Source organism: Macrosteles quadrilineatus, unplaced genomic scaffold (assembly GCF_028750875.1).
Source record: "Macrosteles quadrilineatus isolate MER2022 unplaced genomic scaffold, UCM_ALF_1.0 Scaffold_2__2_contigs__length_208266976, whole genome shotgun sequence".
Classification (NCBI taxonomy): Eukaryota; Metazoa; Arthropoda; class Insecta; order Hemiptera; family Cicadellidae; genus Macrosteles; species Macrosteles quadrilineatus.
In genome coordinates, this window is record NW_026542595.1 from 52,082,543 (window position 1) to 52,103,525 (window position 20,983).

A 20,983-nucleotide genomic window follows, 5' to 3' on the forward strand; every position below is an offset into this window, starting at 1 on the left:
GTACAAGAATTGTTTTACAAAGTAACTCATGTCAATATAACTAACTTAAAAATATACAAAAATTATTATACTAAACAATGTGTATGACAAAACAAAATTATATGTAAAAGTCTCTTAAAGCCTAGAGTTAATATAATTTGGAGCAATAAACCAAACTTGCATTTCAGATACTAAAAATTACAATAAAATTTTGGGAATGTTGCTGGAAGTCAACAGTCCCGGAAGATCAAATAATTTAAACCTGTGCCGCTAGGTCAAAAACTACAATGTTTGCAGTGTCTGTAGATCAAAAGTCCCAGTAAGTCAAATAATACAGTCCGAGCTAAAAACGTGGTCTATGTTAAAGCAATTGACTTATTGGGAATTTGACCTAATGCAACAGCAGTTTTAATATAACGAAATATGGTAAAATACAAGTTCAGTTTCGCTGAGTCAACAGTGCCGGAAGATCAAAAGCAATAAAAGTGAACGTCGATTCAGTGTAAAGTAGACCTCCTGCAACGCTTACTACACAAACAAAACTCGCTTTTAGTTACTTCGTGTTTTGTCATAATTAGAATAGAGCTAAAATTATAATATTTAGTACATAGCTTATCTATTAATGCTTCTTGCCAACTGTTTGGTCAACACTGTAAATAGGTATAGCCTTTCGTCAAAATTTGTGGCATAAAATACCCGCAACGACGATCTGAAAATTTCTGGTTATTATATACGTTTGTAAAAGGAGATCCATTTAATTGTAGAACTATTTTATGAGTTATAATGTAGTCTTCATATAAACTGTGTAAATGTATTACGCCTCGGAAGGGTTGAAACCTGTCCAAACTATCATATATATTATTAGAACGTAAATGGGGGTTTTTCACATTCTGAATCAACCAGTCGACGGATTTTCATTATTTTTGTGTTGAAAGAAAGATCATTTTGAGAACTAGGGAATGTCAAAGCCATAATTATAATTAAGGGTCCCAGTTTTTTAGAAATTAAGTTTTAATTTTTAAAAAGTCTAGCAGCCGACGCTAACCTTCTAAGCTAGCTTTAAGTACAATATAATTTGCTTAACATAACAGCTGTAAACATTCAGCATTTGTGACACAAATTCAGCATTTGGAAACAAATTTAAAGACATATTTAGTGTTGACTTTTTTATACTATGTGTAATGCTGACCATCGATACATTCAATTTAGGTATGAGGATGGCAGATTAATTAAATATGCATAGTAAAATAGTAGGATGTTCAAATTATTGTTAACAAGGAATCTTTGTAATCATCGATTTGTTTTAGTCCCATATAAGTTGTTTTAACTAACAGCTGGTTGAATGTAATATTGTTCTACATAACAATTAGGTTTTTGGCGAATTTCCCATATAGGGAATAAGCTATTACCAATTACCGTAGTACTTATACCCCGGGACCGATTTAATTTTTCGTTTTGAGGTCCCTAGAGGCCAAAAACACATACAAAATATCAAATTCATATATATCATGGGGTTCAAATTCATATATACAGGGTGATCAACTCAAGGAGGCCACCATTGGGAAATCGGAAACGGTAAGAATTAGAGAAAACTTTAAATGGGGGACATTCCTTTATTTTTTGTGGCAGTAAAAAATATGATTTTAGTTTTTTTATCATGTTTTCGGATAGAATATGCAATTTAAAAACTTTTTGAGCCTGGACATTTTTTCGATAAACCCACTCGTTTAGGAGTACAGCCTATGGAAAAACGACTTCCGGTGTACATTTTACATCATGTAGCTCCTGAACGAGTAAGTTTAGAGCTAAATCGCAAAAAGTAAATTCGTCTTAGAATTGCATCTACATTCCTTAAAGACTATAAAATAAAAAGTTTTCCACTTTTCAAGTTTGCCGCCATTTTTTAAATAATATAATTCATATTTTTAATGAATTGTATGGTCTTTTTGGAATGTGGATGCAATTGTAAGACTTTTTTACTCTTAGCATTTTTGCTATAAACTTACTTGTTTAGGAGCTACATGATGTAAAATGTACACCGGAAGTCATTTTTCCATAGGCTGTAACTCCTAAACGAGTGGGTTTATCGAAAAAATGTCAAGGCTAAAAAAGTTTTTAAATTGCCTATTCTATCCGAAAACATAATAAAATATAGGGTGTTCCAGAAGAAATTTCAAATTTTGCCGCCATTTTGGAAAATGGTGGCTGAATGACAAAAAACTAAAATCATATTCTTAACTGCCACAAAAAATAAAGTGACCCATCATGAAAAAAAAAATAAAGGAATGTCCTCCATTTTAAGTTTTCTCTAATTCTTACCGTTTCCGATATTCCAATGGTGGCCTCCTTGAGTTGATCACCCTGTATAGCCTATATTTATTTATTTATACGTTTTTCCCGGGGGGAACCCCAGGACCCCCTCCTTTTTGGGGGGTATTCCATACCCCCCAGGCCCCCGGTGACCCCCCAAAATATATGTCTAGGACCGCCCTTGTCTTCTTTACCTATAAAACACATGGGATACAGGCTGTATCCCAACGGTTCTTGCAATTTATTGCTTATTGTTTTTAGCGAATTTCCCATATAGGGAATAAGCTATTACCGTAGTACTCACGGTAAGACCTGGACCCGGGACCGATTTTTTTTTCGTTTTGAGGTCCCTAGAGGTCAAAAACACCATCCGTTCAAATTCATATATATATATATATTTATATATATATATATATATATATATATATATTTATATATATATATATATATATATGTGTCCGTTAGCGCGATAACTCGAGCAAAAATGATCCGATTTTGATGAAATTTGGTACAAACGTGTAAACCTACGTTTATTCGAACGAGTTCGCGAACCAGCATGATCGGACCATGGGAACGGGGGTTTATGGGGGCTGTTATGGGGTAAAAATGGGTTTTTCCCATTTTTGACCCAAAAAACATAAAATTTTGCAATTTCTTTCGAAACTATTTTGTAGAGCTTAAAAAAACAAATAATTTAGTATATTGAAGCGTTATAATGCGCCTAATGGTTACGGAGAAAATTCCAAAAAATTGTAAATTTAAAATTCCCATGTTATTCTTATGGAGAATAAGTAAACTGTTGTAGTTTGCTTGTTTATAAACATATTTTGCTCAAATTTGGAAAATGTTTTTATTTCTTACTAACTATTAACATTTTACATAAAAAACACTTTTACCCTCCCTGTTGCAGCAAACCTAAGTATGTTTTAAACTGATTCTATTTAAATAGGGAATAAATGTGATAATTTTAAGGAGACATTTTAGTGTAAATCCATTCAGGGAAATGGAAATTCGCTTAGTCTGCAGGTTTGCTGCGGCGGGGGTATTTAGAGTTGTTTTCGGACTTAGGCTACTCTGTTTTCGGATTTACTCACACTCGTATAAGGTTTTCCACGTTTGTCATTGATAATGTAGCCATGTTGCTTTGAAATGGCGACCATACAAATGTATGCATTTTAAGCCAAGTATGAATGGAGATGAGTGTGGGATGAGTGGAGCGATCTTGTTGTCCTGTTTGTGACTAAGGCCGACATAATCCTTAGACACAGCTGTTAATTAATAGTGCATACAGTCAATTAATAGCAGCAGAGGTCAAGTTTGGTATCAAATTAAAGGTTTTATTCATAAAAATACATTGCCGCAAACTCAAACTCAAACGATGATGATGATAATAACGTTAATGATGTCGCTAAAACGTATCGTTTGAAATTTAACAGCTGAAAATAAGTGAAATAGAAAAGGTTTTGGTTGAATCCATGAAATTGTAATTGGACACTAGTAAATACTAGTGCACTTGTTGCTACCTCCCCCCTTCGGTTTCATGTATTCCTCTCAATCAGTTCAAACCTAGGAGGATTAAACATTAATGTTACCTAATTAATGTTAAATCCTCCTAGATTCAAACCTGAAACACCCAGATCGAAACTCGCCTGTCGTTATTTTACCATCGCCTTTTTTTAAATATATTTTTCAAAAAAGAAAGATTATATTGATTTACTTTGGATTTTAAAAATGTTAACGTTTTATTTTGTTAAAGATTTATGGTGATACGTAAATATTGTGGTGTAGTAAAGTATATTATATTGTAGTTAAGTGTTAAATTTTGAAATTTTAGGGTGAATCGAGATGAATCTTTTTTTATAACATGGGTCTCTCCTACCTTAACATACATACCAAGTTTGATAAACATCGGTTGGAAAAGTGCAAAGATAAATATTTGTATGTAAAAAATACAAAATGGTGGATATCTGGTTAACGAAACGATTTCGGAAAAAATGTTATCCTTGATTTTCTGTTTATTTTGACCCAAGGAATTACTAGGTAAAGTATCTCCCCGCTTATTTTTAACACCCTGTTTATGATGTATTCTTATAAGTGAAAAATGTAAGCTGGTAATACAGAAAGATGTTTTATAAATAATATGAATGTACTGGTGATCTGTATATTCATCTTTTTCTGGTTCTTAGAACTGTAAATTATAAGTCCACACAGCAGTCGCATCGTACGATGTAGTTCTTTACATGCGTTGTGAAATGCTAAATTTGCCGTTCTCTTCAACCCAAGTTATCTATTGAACCACTGATTGTAAAAATTCAAAAAAATATATTTTACGCATCACACTTTTGGCTACAACTTTGCCACAGACAAAACCTCTCTAACCCAAAAACAAAAAAAAATCTCGCATGCTAACTTTTTCATGTTAGAAATCACGATTTAAAACTATTTCACCATACATATCAATTTTTATTAATTAGATCGGTAAATAGAAGTTCCAACAAAATAGTCATCGAGTAGGACTAACCAAGAAGCTCTGTGCCAATTTTCAAAATTTTAGCACAACTTTAAGTACACCAAAACGCGAATTTATTGAAGTCATGCGTCGAGAGGACTATCGTTGTTTTTAACAGATTATACTTTTGACCTTCCGGCACTGTTGACTCAGCGAAACTGAACTTGTATTTTATCTTATTTCGTTATATTAAAACTGCTGTTGCATTAGGTCAAATTCCCAATAAGTCAATTGCTTTAACATAGACCACGTTTTTAGCTCGGACTGTACTATTTGACTTACTGGGATTTTTGATCTACAGACACTGCAAACATTGTAGTTTTTGACCTAGCGGCACAGGTATAAATTATTTGACCTTCCGGGACTGTTGACTTTCTGCAGCGCGTCCAAAATTTTAGATCTGTTATCAGAAGTCATGCAATGCTAATTTTACATCAAAGAAGTTTAAGATATAAAAAAATAATAGACAAAAAAAATGATAAAACAATGTTTCAACAAAGTGAAAAAAATGTTAAATAATAATATTCAACAAACAACTAACCCCGTGGCAGGCTGATGTTATTTCGTTGTAGTCCAGGTCAGTGGCCATCTTGGCTATGGTAACAGCCTGATAGATTATGTCATTGATGAGTTGAGTCCATGAGGATTCGGAGGCTACAGATGATCCTTGGACTTCCAACAACTGCAAAGCTTCGTCCACACGTAGCAGGAACGATCCAGAGTCACCATTGTTGTCTTCAGCTTTGCCCGAGGTACAACAAATCTGCCGTAACTCTGACACACAACATCGAAGCCGTTCACACGCATACCAGACACCTTGCTGTTACAACATCCATATAGAGCTAGTTATTTATTTTTCTAACTAATTCAGTCTTACCAACTCAATTTTAGAACTCCATGAACAAACTTACCATATTAAGCATAGAGGTTACGACATATAGAGGTCAAACGCTGAGGCCAAACAAGTAGATCAGTAATTGTTACGTTATATTGTAAATTAAATTAAGGTCTCTACAAATATAACTATAAATATTGTCATAGACATAAACATGTTCATAACTTACAATTATAGAGGTAACTTATAACTTATAAAGGTGGACGTTATTTAACTTAATAGGATAAATAATGCTGTTACTTAAGTGTCACCAATTAGGTAATAGATTAGTGAGAAAAGGTACTCTATTATTTTAGTAACATCATCTGAACTTATACAGTATAACGAACAAATAATGCAATAACTATCCCACTGATTGTGTCTTCCTTCTAACAGCAAGCTTCAAGTAATAATAGTACCTTTGTAATAGATCAATGAAACCAGATGTAACGTTCTAGAGTTAAAGGTGACAAAATAATAGTAGTTATTTCACCTATTACCGAAAAGCTAAGTGACGTTCCTATTATTGCAAAGTAACATTATCTTCCATCTCTACTTAATTACCAAGATACTTAAACACTCACCCGATAAAGCGGCTTACGGAGAAGATGACTAAAAAGTTTGAAACTTTTTGATATTTGGCTTAGACACAGAAGGATCTTGCTTTTGGAAGAGATCTCATGTACCAATTTGCCATCCTTCCCTAGGTGAGTAAAGCTGGCATTCAAAATTTGTAGGAAAACCTGTGCCAGACAGATTGGGTTTTAATTGGTGTTAAACAGTAACCTTTTACAAATTAAAACTGCACTATCACTTATTCAGATTCTATCTATATACTTAATTCCTAAGGTGATTTTTGTGTCAAAATTATGGGCGTCTGGCAAGTTCACAGAGCAAAGAATAATAATAGAGCGGTCGCTCAGTGGTGTGGCGTTAAAGCCCAAACACCCCACAAGATGGCGCCTCCCCTCCACTTCCCGGCACCAGTGCTCCCGCGGCCCAAGAGTCGTCTCGTCTTGCATTCGCATCTATTTGCATCCACTCTTTCCACCGTATTCGTGTATTATGGCAAGCATAGCCTATGTTATGTTATTACGATTGTTGACTTTGTTTCCAAAATGCCGCACTGTATTTGTTTTGGTTGTAGCAACAGCACCAGGAAGAAAAAGGAAGGTTTAACATTTCACAGGTAGGCTTTATTCCTTGTTAAGAGTTTGTTTAAAACGTATAATTTGTTATAACCTATTTCCATTTCAATTTCATTTATAATCAATGTATTTTACTAAAAATTTAAATAACTGTGGTACTTTGTGTAAGAATATAACTACTGTAATCTCATATTTGAATCATTTCTAGGATTGATTCTCAAACTATTGATACCTATTTAAATTAGCGTATACTAAATAACTTATTAACTATTAGTGTGGGCATAAAATTTATTTTAAATAATTTAGAAACAACAGGAAATTGATAAATAAAGTGTTTAGTGAGGGAACATTGCATCAAAATTCAGTAGATTTACACAAGTACAAACACAGTTTAAACGGCTGTAGTTCCCATATATATTTGTCCCCGCCTAAAAATGTTTGCACCATTGTTTTCAGCTAAAACTCTAGTTTCTGGTGCTGTATAAATATATATAGGTTCTCATGGTCACTCATTCCCAATGATTACATTTTTTATTTCATTTTAAAAGTGTGACATGGCCTTATTTTTCAGATTTCCAAAGGAACCTGTTCTACGTCAAAAATGGACAGTTGCTGTAAGACGTAAAGATTGGAAACCTTCAGGTGAATCCGGTGTATGTTCTGACCACTTTACTGAAGCAGACTTAGACAGAACATCACTGTGTTACGTCAGGCTGAGGGAAGGTGTTATTCCGAGTGTGTTTCCAAGTATTCCTAACTCTAAGGTAACTTCTACCTGTAAGCTTCCAGCAAAAAGACTCTTCATTTCTTCAATGAGACAATAACAAATGAAAGTACCAAAGAAACTGAGAAATGCTCAAGCATTAGTACCAATGAAACTGAGCAACAAAGAAGAATTAGTGATCCTGAATGCTTCAGACAACCACCTAAAAAAGATTAAAAAATCTGTTACTAATAAGCTTAATGATTCGCCAAGAAAGCAGGCCTTGAAAAAAGAATTGAGTTTAACTAAAAATTAACTTTTTCAGGCAAGAAAAAAAGTTAAAACTCTAAGACAGTCCAATAGAAGGTTGAAGAAAAAAATTGTTAACATCAAAAGCATATGTAAATATTTAAAAGAAAAACTAAACTTTCAAGAAGAAGATTGTACATTACTTAGTTCAATATCTCAAAATGCTGACTGTTTAATTAGACGTGCTATAGACAAAACAACAAATCCACAGTTGAAGAAATGTTATGAAGAACGCTTAAGAGCATTCGCTGTCACACTTCATTTCTTGTCGCCAAAGGCGTAAAAACCTACCTATGTTCGCAAAACATTTAATACTGCTTTGCCTCATACCCGAACATTGCGTATTAGTGTACAGTGCGAACCAGGGTTCTCCACAGAGGTAACAAGAGCCTTAACAGAATACGCTGCTAAGAGTAAGCACCCTTCAATATGCTCATTACAAATAGACTGTATCGCCATCCACAAGCATTTGGAATGGGATGGGAAAAAATTTCATGGCCCTGTCAATGTTGGAGTACCAGTTTCAGATGATTCGTCAACTTTGGCATCTGAGGTACTTGTTTTCCACCTTGTTTTTTTTCAATTCTGCGTGGAAAATACCTCTTGGATATTTTTTTGTGTCTAGCACAAAAAGTGAACAGCTTTCTGGCCGGGTTACACAAGGTTTGTCACTAGCACATGACGCTGGGGTGACTGTTGTGTCACTGACCTGCAATGGAACATCTTGCAATGTAGCAATGGCAAATAAACTGGGTTGCTCAATATTGACCAAAAATCTTAAAACCTTTATTCCTCACCCTTGTACGGGAAATCCAGTGTTTTTATTTTTAGATCCTTCACACATGCTGAAACTGGTACGAAATACACTAGGAGATTACGGAATACTAGTGCAAGGGAATCAAAGAATAGAGTGGAAGTATATTAAGTTATTGCATGAAGTTCAAAACGAACAAGAATTACATTTAGGCAACAAACTCACTAAAGATCATGTACAATAAACAGAAAATGAAAGTAAAGTTGGCTGCACAGGTTTTCAGTAACTCTGTTGCCGATTCACTTAAGTATTTGCTAGATAACAATGTAAAAGGATTTGATGATTGTCAAGCAACGATTGGTTTTATAAGACAATTTAACGATTTGTTTGATGTATTGAACAGTCAGAGTATAAGAAGTAGTGGTAAAAAAAAGCACTTTGTGCTTCAAACATAGTTCAGCAATCAAAATGTTTAAATGAGACGTATGATTACATTTGCAGCTTAAAGACTAGTAATGGTGAGGACATTCTCCAGAGCAAAAGAAAAACTGGCTTCCTTGGGTTTTTAACTTGTATAAAAAGTTCCTTGGGTCTATACGAAGAGCTAGTTGGCAAGCCAGATCCACCATTAAAATACCTAACTCTGTACAAGGTTAGCCAGGACCACCTTGAAAGGTTGTTTGCGTACATACGTTTCCGAGGAGGTTCAAATAATAATCCTACTTGTAGGCAGTTTACTGCAACTTTTAAAAGGCTCTTACTGCATAGTGAACTTCACGAAAGCAACACTGGCAATACCTTCGCTTTGGACAGGTCAATAATGTTCAAAATCAGGCAAAAGAGCGAAATTCAAGAGATAAATACCTCCGTTCCCCTCTGGAGAACGATGACAGATGACGAACAAAATACATATTGTAATGTTGATGAAACAGAAAGTGACTTTTTAAATTGCGTAACAAATGACAACATGTCTTCAGATATCGCCACTGATATTGTTGAATACAACGCCGGATACGTATCCAAATCAACAGCTGCTAGTATTATATGCGAACAATGCATATCACTACTTACAACTACTGACAAGAGCAACAAGACCAACTTAATATCGTGTAAAAATAGGGGTGGTCTTATTCAACCTTCAGTAGGAGTAACAACAGTGTGTAGGCTGAGAGAGAAAGTTCTTCGTACTGAAATAAAAACTGGCAATGTGTTTAACAATAACATTTTGGAAAAAATGACAATGGATGTAGTTAACAGTTGTGTTGGGAGAAATCTTTTTATCACTGACCATATGATGTACGAAACAGATCCAGAACAGTGCCACTTTATACTACTCATACGAGCACTCTGCAAAAAGTATTTCAAAATAAGGTTAAATTATTACTCAAAGAAAGTGAATGAAAAAACTCACCTCAATAGGGTTAGGAATGACTTATGTAAAAAGGTTTTGTTTTTGGGTCAATGAAGTATTAAAACGTAAAACAATGACTAACAATTTTCATATATATGTTTTATAAACCTATAGTACACAAATTTGTACTTTTAACATAAACCTAATTTGATGTAAACCACCATAATGTAACAAAATAATAAAATGATTGTTTTTTGTCACTTGTCAACCTGTAGATTTGTAGTATTAATCACGTTACAAGCAACTAGACATTTTAGTTTTGCTGCATAATGATTATGTAGTCATGTTAGTTGTCTTCTTGTTTTTTTTATTACATCATTCATAGCTGATCTGTTTTTTTTTTTCTTTTGATTTGGATCCATTTTCATCTTAATGGGCCAAAATCATACTTTGAGAGAATGCCAAGGATTTTCTGGGTCATTGCACCGACTTGAGACCCTCAAAATGCGCATCGAGACTTTAAGGGCTTTCAAACAACATATTAAACGTCAAAATTGAGCCAGTAGTTTTGCCGTAATCTTGGTGACAAAAATCACTTCACTCTTTTAATAAGTAAGATGATAATCTATATATATATAAGGCAAAGCCCTCACTGACTCACTGACTGACTCACTCACTCACTCATCACTAATTCTCTTACTTCCCATTTACCTAGGAGGCTGAAATTTGGTACACTGATTCTTTAGACATTAAATAAGAAAACTAAGCTGTTTTTATTCTGATCGGACTCTCGGGCTCCGCCCCAGTGGCTCTGGAGTTTCCCATGTTAACCTTATGAGTACTCATATTTAAATGGAATTAATGAATCTTAACAGCTGTTTGAATTAAACAAGTTGGTTCTGTTCTATGATGTTCAATAGCATTTAAGTTACAAGGATTACCAACAGGGTGCAGCACTATTATTTCTTTTACATTTGTGACAACAGCTAATTTGCAACCAAAAGGTGAGTGAGCGTAGCGAACGAACTTCAACCTGGAGGCAAGTTAGCGTAGCGAACGAGCTAACCTGAAGGCAAGTGAGCGCAGCGAACGAGCTCCAACCTAAAAGTGAGTGAGCGTAGCAAACGTAATTCAACCAGGATGTGATTGAGCCATGCGAACGAGCTCACTTATGAAGTTAAACGGGGCAAAGCCCGCGGGTACAGCTAGTGATTATATAAAACGTTGCATTTCATTGTCTGATAAAACATACTGAAATCCTATTTAAGACCTAACTTTACAACTATCTTTAAAGCTCTAATAATTTGCAGTATATTTTGCTGACAACCTACCAAATTATGACATTGGCTATTGCAATAACCAATGTCATTGTAGTTGTACTTTAGTATAATTACAACTTGATAACCTGTTGCTCGAAATCGAGCAAAACTGAAACTTGTATAAAAAAATAAACAAAAAACATAAACAGCAAGACCTTAATCAAAGAGTCACTCTAAAATAATTTATATGACTGATTATAGAAATATAAAAATATTGTAATGTAACGGATAACTGCCCTGTGAATAATCACTTTTAAACATTCACTTCATCACATCGAACTGTAACTACATGATAATCAGTAAAATACGATGTAAGGTAAATCAATTTAACCATAGACAAAAAGAATTAAATATTTATTCTTAAACACTTTGTTGTCTATTATTGATATGAAACTCTTCATTATGAACCAGACTTAGTTAACAGATTGAAACAAAATATAAATTCCAGCTTTGCTCTGGAAGTTTTAAGTCCTGCAGTCTGTGGTTAACCTTAAAAACTATTTCAAACTACGTCCATATGTTATTTGTAAACACAGGGAAATGAGTTTGATCAAATGTCAACAGATAGCGCCGCCTTCCAAACTTTAGCCCTTAAGAGTACTTAAGTGATGCCCTTTCTAAATATTCTGAGATGTATTTGCACATCTACGTGAAAATACCTTTAATTTGACACCTCAAACTTTAAAATCCATCAAGCCGTTATTGAGTTATGACTGTGAAAAGAAAACTGCTTGCGTATTAATATATAGATTTTAGAATAATTATTATTAATTTCATAACATTATACAATTTATCACTTGAAAAAATATTTGCATTACATTTACTACATTTTTAAGAGATATAAAAGAATTGTAGAACGTTAGGGGGTGCTGTTTATACACAAAAACACTGCACAGCTATGGTCGGGTGTGGCGCGGCAGCCGGCAGCGCGAAAGACAGTTTTGTCGCTTTCTTTCACCTCAATTTATGACGAAACCAAACACTTGAGGAAAAAAAAGTTTGAATAAAATTAAAATTTGTTCATTTATCTACAACTTTCCTGCTGACAAAATTTCTCTGACCAAAAAATAAAAAAATTACTCGCAATGTACTTTTTTTATGTCAAGAAATCCTTGAATTAAAAAATAATGTTAAAAAACCTTAATGTACAAAAAAAGTAGTCATTGAAAAATTATAAATACCCCCGCCGCAGCAAACCTGCAGACTTAGCGAATTTCCATTTGCCTGATTGGATTTAAACTAAAATGTCTCCTTAAAAATATCACATTTATTCCCTATTTAAACAGAATTAGTTTAACGAGTACTTAGGTTTGCTGCAACAGGGAGGGTAAAAAAGTATTTTTTATGTAAAATATTAAAAGGTACTGTGGTTTAGTAAGAAATTAATGTATTTTCCAAATTTGATCAAAATATGTTCATAAACAAGCAAACTACAACAGTTGACTTATTCTCCATAAGAATAACATGGGAAATTTAAAATAACAATTTTTTTGAATTTTCTCCGTAACAGTTAGGCGCATAATAACGCTTCAATATACTAAATTATTTGTATTTTTAAGCTCTACAAAATGGTTTAAAAAGAAATTGTAAAATTTTGTGTTTTTAGGGTCAAAAATGGGAAAAACCTATTTTTACCCCATAAAACCCCCCATAAACCCCCGTTCCCATAGTCCGATCGTGCTGGTTCGCGAACTCATTCGAGTTTATCCCACCTTACACCTTCAAACCAAATTTTATCAAAATCGGACAAAAATTACTCAAGTTATCGTGCGGATGGACACATATATATATATATCTCTATATATAGATATATAAAAATTTGAACGAATGGTGTTTTTGGCCTCTGGGGACATCAAAATGAAAAAGTAAATCGGTCCCGGGCTTAGGTCTTACCATGAGACCTACGGTAATAGCTACTTCCCTATAGGGAAATTCGCTAAAACACTTCTATAAGCAGGAATAGCTCTTTCTTAAACTGATATACAAATTTGAAAACTCTTGGCCATCGTTTTCTTATTTAAAATGCAGTTTTAGTGAAGCGCGGCGAATTAAAATCGAGAGCACCCTAGGCCTTGGTTTGGCTAGTAGCACCCCACAAGATGGCGGATAATGTGCTTCACTGCCTTACCACTGTTAAGTATAGAGTGTCTGCTCTATTATTATTCTTTGCTCTGTGGGCAAGTTGTAGGAAAACGGGAGAGGGCTCAAGTTAAAGGTCTTTATTACGTGGCAGCTGGAAAAATAATGAAACTCCCATAGTTTTAGCAGAAAATTAGATATAATGCAAAATGTTCTACAAAAGAATACATATGATCGCACTATATAGAATAAGATAGGGTTAAGTGTGGAACTAATTCCCTTTCCCTAATCCTTTTGATTCACAATGCGTTGAGCTACCAGTACCTAATGTTTTCAGTGGCCTAGTTAACAGTGAAAACTAGGTAACTGCTCGTGAGGCTGAATCAATTAAACTGTGAATCCATTCAAATACCCCCGCCGCAGCAAACTGCAGACTATGCGATTTTCCATAGCCAGATTGGATTCACACTAAAATGTCTCCTTAAAAATATCACATTTATTCCCTATTTAAATAGAATTAGTTCAACAAGTGCTTAGGTTTGCTGCAACAGGGAGGGTAAAAAGTGTTTTTTTTTTTATGTTAATAGTTTTGTAAGAAATTAATGCATCTTCCAAATTTGATCAAAATATGTTCATAACCAAACTAACTACAACAGTTTACTTATTCTCCATAAGAATAACATGGGAATTTAAAATTTCTCCGTAACCATTAGGCGGATAATAACGCTTCAATATACTACATTGTGTTTTTGGCAAAATGGTTTGGCAAGAAATTGCTGAATTTGATCTTCTCTTGGTCAAAAATGGGAAAACCCAATTTTTACCCCATAAAACTCCCATTAACCCCTGTTCCATAACTTTTGCTCGAGTTATCATGCTAACGGACACATATTTCTCAACAATTATTATGATTGTAAAATGTTTTGTGATAGGCTATGGGAAATAAATTAATTAATTCATATATAAATATATGAATATACAGGGAGGGGCAAAATTATCTGACTGTTTTCTTTGCCGCCCTGTCGAGCGTGTGAGTGGCAGAGGGTGGGGGTAATAGGGGCATTACAAAGCCAACTTTCGGACATTTTTAGTAGCCATGGAGCTGTAGACCGCTGAGCACCATGCATTTGTAGTGGAAGTGTTTTTAAAAGTGGCAATTCCTGTATGGCTGTTCAGTAGACGTTTCAATGTGGGTCAAAGAAGAAAAGCCCAAACTCGAAACACCATTTTGCTGTGGGTGAGTATTTTTAGAGCTACTAGTTCAGCATTGAAACTAAAATCAACAGGCCATCCAAGGTCAGCCGGGACGCCAGAGAGTGTCAAGAGAGTTAGGAAGACTGTGTGGCGTGGTTGAAAGTGTGATTCGTCCCTCATAATGACAATTTTGTCACGTGTAAGCAAATTAATCACTGGTTCTGAAAATGAGATGCGCTTTGCATAACCACTGGGCTTCAACTGTTGCCCGTTGATATTTTGTACGAATTAAAATGCAGGTCGTATCGTAATACTCTTCTACCGAGCGGCCAGACATGTGCAGAGCTGCAGCTTGTTTTCGTGCAGGTCGCTGAGGACTAGCTTCCACAGCTTCTCTCACTCTCTCAACGTTCTCTGGCGTCGGGGCTGACTTGGACGGCCTGTTGACTTTTTCTCTTTTTCTTGTCTCTGAAGTTACCCACCGAAAGCAAAATGATGTTTCGAGTTGGGACTTTTCCCCTTGGACCCACATTTAAGCGTCTACGGAACTGCCACTGAACAGCTACACAGGAATTGCCACTTTTAAAAAACACTTCCACTACAAATGCATGGTGCTCAGCTATCCACAGCTCAATGGATAGGCTACTAAAAATCTCAGCACTTAGGCTTTGTAACGCCTCTATTCCCACAACCCTCCGTCACTCACTCGCTCGACAGGGCGGCAAGAAAAAACAGTCAAATCATTTTGCCACTCCCTGTATAAATAAATATATAAATATGTATATTAATTTGAACTCATGGAATTTTTGGCCTCTAGGGATCTCAAAATGAACAAGTAAATCGGTCCCGGGTTCAGTCTTACCATGAGTACTACGGTAATAGCTTATTCCTTATATGGAAAATTCACTAAAATGAATGGAAAAGCTTTCAACTGTGTTACCATTCCAAAAAAGGACAAAGGAGTTACAATCGTAATATTAAGAAAAGGTATTGTCATTAATGAAGTTAATAATGAAATTGAAACACGACTCCTCACACAGAGGTTAGTATGTTTGCATGTACATCCCGATCTGCAAAAGTTAAAGGATAACTTCCAATACGAGCCATCTGTACTTCGTCTATCTCTATATGATCCAGAATCCCATTGCAAAAAAGTGACAAAACATCATTGGCATGAACTTTGGGTACCATAGCACCTACATCAAATAAAACATTACCAAGAAAATTACCATGACCTAAAGGTGGTCAGTTTTAAGATTATCTGGAACTATATACTAGCCATATTGCTAAGTAATATTAGGTTGTGACAATCATATTCGATGGCTATGCAAACTGCAGCACTAAGGATGTAGAACATCAGAGACGCACGAAACAATAATTTGATTTGACTTTTAAACGTACCAAGTAAACTTTTGTTTTGTGTTAGAAATTGGACATACAGTAGTTTGTTTTCAAAATTCTGATTTAGCCTAAGAGAATATTATTATTTAAAAGCCAGTCATCAAAATTTGTAATTGAAGAAGACATGTTTTCCTGAACAACTTTAGACAAGCTCTTAAAAAGCGTAGTGGTATCATACGCATACAAAGTTAGGAGTTGGGACAAACAGAAGCACCGACAAAATTTATATAAAGAATAAAAAAGCAGAGGTCTTGAGGGACACTGTATTTCACTTAGTGAGTTTGGAATAGCATTCTGTGTCAACCTCAACGTATTGCTTGTTGAACCTCCCCAGGATCAAAATGCAAAAAAAAAAACAATTTTTATGCCATAAAAATCTTCCACAAATCCCCGTTTCTATAGTCCGATCATGCTGGTTCGCAAACTTGTTCGAAGAAACGTTGGTTTACACATTTGTACCAAATTAAAAACCAAATTTCACCCATCCCAAATCTCCCAATCATTTGAGATTCGTTCCTAAATATGACCTGAACCATTGTAGTGGGATTCCACATATACCAAAACATTCAAGTTTGTCACAAAGAATACCATGGTCAACCTGATTGAATGCTTTTGAGAAGTCACAAAATAAACCAATTATATGTCTTTCAATATTTTCTAAACTTGATATTATTTTGGAAGTGAATTCGACAAGAGCATCGGTAATGAAATGACGGTAATAGATAAACTCGATCTAGAGTGGTACGTAGGCCCAGCTATTAATTGTAAGCCTATTTAATTAGAAGCTGGAAGCCAGTATTATACTGTGACAATACAATTGACACTTACTTTGAATTGAGATGAAAATTTGTCTTCAACCATATAACAGTCCTCCAGTTTTTGCAGATGCTGTAGGCATTCTGTTAGTTTTGAGGTCAAACTGGATGAATCAGCCATAATCAATAGATTAAAATCCTAAAAAATATAGAAAAATTAAAAACTAATAAATATAGAAAAGTATTTAAGCTCAAGTTTATTACACATTGAAGCCAAATTTTATTAAAGTCACGTCAAAATTACTCATGTTATCGCGTTTACAGACGGACAGGCCCTATATACATAACAATTTGAACGAAAAAGTTTATAGTGTTTTTGGTCTCTGGAGACATCAAAAATAAAAAAATTAATCGGTCCCGGGTCTAGGGCTTATCGTGCCACCTACGGTAATAGCTACTTTCAACACTTTTCTTAGCACTCGATAAAATACAGTAGGCATAGAGAAAGTACATCAGAAGGTCCTAGCAAAAATTGATCATTCAAAAGAACGTTGCTGTTAAGTGTCACACAATTTTCTAGGAATTCACCTCCCTAATCAAGTTTGTTTTTTCATAAATTTTTTAGTATGGATTGTATTTTAAAATAAAGCACTTTTATTTTTTTTATCATTGGTTGATATTATTTTAGAATACCTACTTAAACACAGTTGAGCAAAAACGAACACTTTAGTTATAGCTTAGAAGGTTATTTGCTTAGGCTTACTGCATGAATACAAGGCCTGAAAAAGGATACACACTATTGTGATCTGAACCCCAAGCTTAGTTCGTCATTCAACAGGTAATCAACTCCTGCATCCTGAATATCTGGAAAGAGAAGATTTATAAATCAGTACCATATTTATAAATGGGCCCAGGCCCCAAGAGTTTTTTTTTATTTTGTTGAGGGTGCAAGCAACAAAAAATATTTTAAATTGCGCGAAAGTAGAATCCTCCCCACTCTTGGCTCCCACTAATGACTCATCACTACCACTGCTTGCATATGTCGCTAGTTGTTCCGGGGAGTGTCTAAAACGCTGACAGACTGACTGACAATGTTATAACTCCATAAGACACATAAACGATGCCACAGGTTGCCACAAACGACCTACACCATTGAAATTTGAAATATGTGTTGGGAATACAATTATTTATAAGGTGTATGAATTTCAATAGGATATATTAATCGGTAGTTCTTAAAAATTTATTTAAGAGCTATTAATGAAAAGAGTGCCACAGGTTGCCACAAACGACTTACAGTATTGAAATTCAAAACATGTGTTAAGAGGGTACATATTTATCTCCTATATAAATCTAAACCGTGTATCTTGGCCGGAAGTTCTTAAAAACGCACCTAAGAACTATTTATAAAAAGAGTGCCACAGACTGCCACAAACACATGTTTTAAATTTCAATGCTTTAGGTCGTTTGTGACAACCTGTGGCACTCTTTTTATGAATAGTTCTTAGGTGCGTTTTTAAGAACTTCCGGTTAATGTACACTGTTCAAATTCACGTAGAATATAAATATGTACCCCCCTAACACATGTTTTAAATTTCAATACTGTAAGTGGTTTGTGGCAGTCTGTGGCACTCTTTTTATGAATAGTTCTTAGGTGCGTTTTTAAGAACTTCCGGTTAAGATACAATGTTCAGATTTTTATAGAAGATAAATATTTTCTCTCCCAACACATATTTTAAATTTCAATACTGTAGGTCGTTTGTGGCAACCTGTGGCACTCTTTTTATAAATAATCTTAAATTCATTTTTAAGAACTTCTGGTTAATATATAGTATTGATATTCCTATACAGAAGATCAATATCTCCACCCATTACACATATTTCAAATTTCAATAGTGTACGTCGTTTGTGGCACTCTGTGGCATCGTTTATGTGTCTAATGGAGTAATACCATTGTCAGTCAGTCTGTCAGCGTTTTAGGCACTCCCGTTGTTCCGCTTCATCTTTATTTGAAATTAATTTTTAATGTCATACTTTCAATTTATTACCCACCAATGTCAGTTCCATTTGTTCAAACAGGTGAGAAACATATTATTAGTTGGCTAAAACAAAGTTATTGTCGTGTTTCTACTTAAATACGGTTTTATTTATGATCAACAAGATCCTTTAGGCTGTTTTAAATTGTAAAATCACACGCTTTTCCTAACAAATGAGCAAAAACCAAGTTGCAGTTAGTTAAGAAGAAAAGTATTACCTACCTATATAGGCTATATTAAATGTTTTTTATCTGAAATTTTTATCGGTCAACTACAAGGTACTGAAAGTTTTTATGGTACAGGACAAACAAATAAAACAACCTCAAACAATAAAAACCCAGGCAAACCGACTTGCATCAAAATACTGAACGGAGACTACCCTCCCAACTTTCAAATTATACTAGGTGAACCCGTGCGAATTTGCACGAATAATAAATTAGGATATTATAGCAATGTCGATAGAAGTTACGTCGTTCTATTGACGTTGGTCTTGAGCTCGATCGTTGGCTATATAGGCTATATGCATTCTAAGTTCTTTTGCTGTTCATTAGGAGTATTTTGCAGGACGGAACTAAATATGCTGAAAACTTGCGCGTATGGATTAAAATCAACCAAATGTTGAGTCAAAATGTGCATGAGTTCAGTGCTGCAAGAACCATTAGCTTTGTTTAGCATTATTCCTTGAACAGCGGTTTTGACGTCTGTAGATATAAATTTGGGCATATGTGGGATGCTCCCCTTCTGACGGTTGAAAGGCCAACCAAGTGTTGGTCAAGTTGGTGCCAATTGAGTGATAAATTGTGCACCTTATACATGAAAGGCCTTCCACCGTTATGTTCTTCAATTTTAGCTCGAGTGCTGACCATTGCGAGCGCAAACTTGTAAGATCTAATGTTCTCTTTGTAGTTTTTGCTCAAATGATTTGCTCCATTAAGTAGGCTCTGGAGATTTCTCGGTATGGTGGTAGGAAGATTCACTTTTCCTTTATGGCAGCAGGATGAAAATCCTTCGCTTCGTTCTTCTTTAAAATGTAGCGCACCACATTTCTGACATTTTAATGCCATCTCGCCAAGTGAATGCTGCTCAATTCTTGTATTTGTCGGTGTATATTGTCAGTGTAATTTTGTAAGTACATGTTGCCACTAACTGTTCCAGCTCCTCGTCTGGGCTCCTTACGTTTTGCATTATGTTGACTCACCGTGTCCGACCGGCAATATTTCTTTGTCGTCGGGTCCTTGACATGTTTCAACGAAAATATAATGTAAAACTTTTCTCCCGTCGTGTCCTATAGGTAACATTTCTTTGCCGGGTTTCTAATTATTTTTAAAAACATGCAAACTGTTTACATTTCAAAACCAAACAAAACAGCTGGGATTTAATTTTTGTTTAAACTAATGTATTGACATCTGTTTCAATTGAAACTATCGATTAACTTAATTTTCAATATTTTCAATATTTTTAACTAGGCTAGGGCCTATAATATCAATTATAAAATTAAACTGTCATAACCTAAACTAAAACCAAACTTGCTGATAATGAAAAAATCAAATGAGGGTTTAAGTTGATTGAATCGATAATTTCAATCGATATTAAGTAGCTTAGCCCAGTTAAGAAACTGTACCTAGGTACAGCCTAATTTTAAGAACTTTCATAGGCTTTCATAGGTCTATTCATAGGAGGGTTTCTGCTTCAGGCACTTGTTTTTTAATTTATATACTTTCTCCTTCAGTTCAGTTTCAGCTTTCAGCATGTAGGCCTAGTCAATGGTTTCAGTAACACTACAATACACACTTCACACTTCACAGCAATCACATAACTCTACAAACAAATAATTATTTCATCCAGCTCTCTCTCAGCTCTCAATCAAAACGAAATAATACCAGTACTACAGTAGTAGTAATAATAGTAAGTATAATAGTATAATAGTAAGTAGTACTAGAAGAGAACCAACAACATACAACAAAACAACAAAACTAAATAAATATAGGATTAGATTAGGCCTATAAAAGATAGGCTAAAATAAATACAAAGTTTTAGCGGGAATAATTTGACAACACTGGCCAATCAGGTCAGTGGTCAGTTGCGGGCGTATGCATGAGAAGACGAGAAAACTACTGTATCAAGTGAAGGGGGAGAGGAAAAAACTGAATTTAGAAACGTTATTTGCCATTGATCACAATTATTGTGAGCAAGCAGTAAGCAGAGATTACGGTTAAAGGTGGCCGTGGATAAGGTGCGAGTGAACAACTATCTTAAGCATGATTT

At 34.8% G+C, this 20,983-nt stretch overlaps 1 protein-coding gene across 2 annotated transcripts in view; it reads right to left on the reverse strand.

The window, feature by feature from the left end:
- Positions 1-20,642, reverse strand: part of LOC128987481 (serendipity locus protein alpha-like) — a 57,997-nt gene extending 37,355 nt beyond the window's left edge. Inside the window, exons 1-5 of one of the 2 annotated variants that reach the window (XM_054408343.1) lie at positions 20,340-20,642; positions 17,449-17,549; positions 16,759-16,884; positions 6,257-6,415; positions 5,340-5,618 (exon numbers count right to left, since the gene is read on the reverse strand). In XM_054408343.1, the coding sequence (XP_054264318.1) occupies positions 5,340-5,618; positions 6,257-6,415; positions 16,759-16,866 (546 nt within the window). In that variant the 5' untranslated portion in view covers positions 16,867-16,884; positions 17,449-17,549; positions 20,340-20,642. The remainder of the gene's footprint in view (positions 1-5,339; positions 5,619-6,256; positions 6,416-16,758; positions 16,885-17,448; positions 17,550-20,339) is intronic. The other variant, XM_054408344.1, reaches the window with a different exon arrangement.
- Positions 20,643-20,983: the final 341 nt, after the last annotated feature.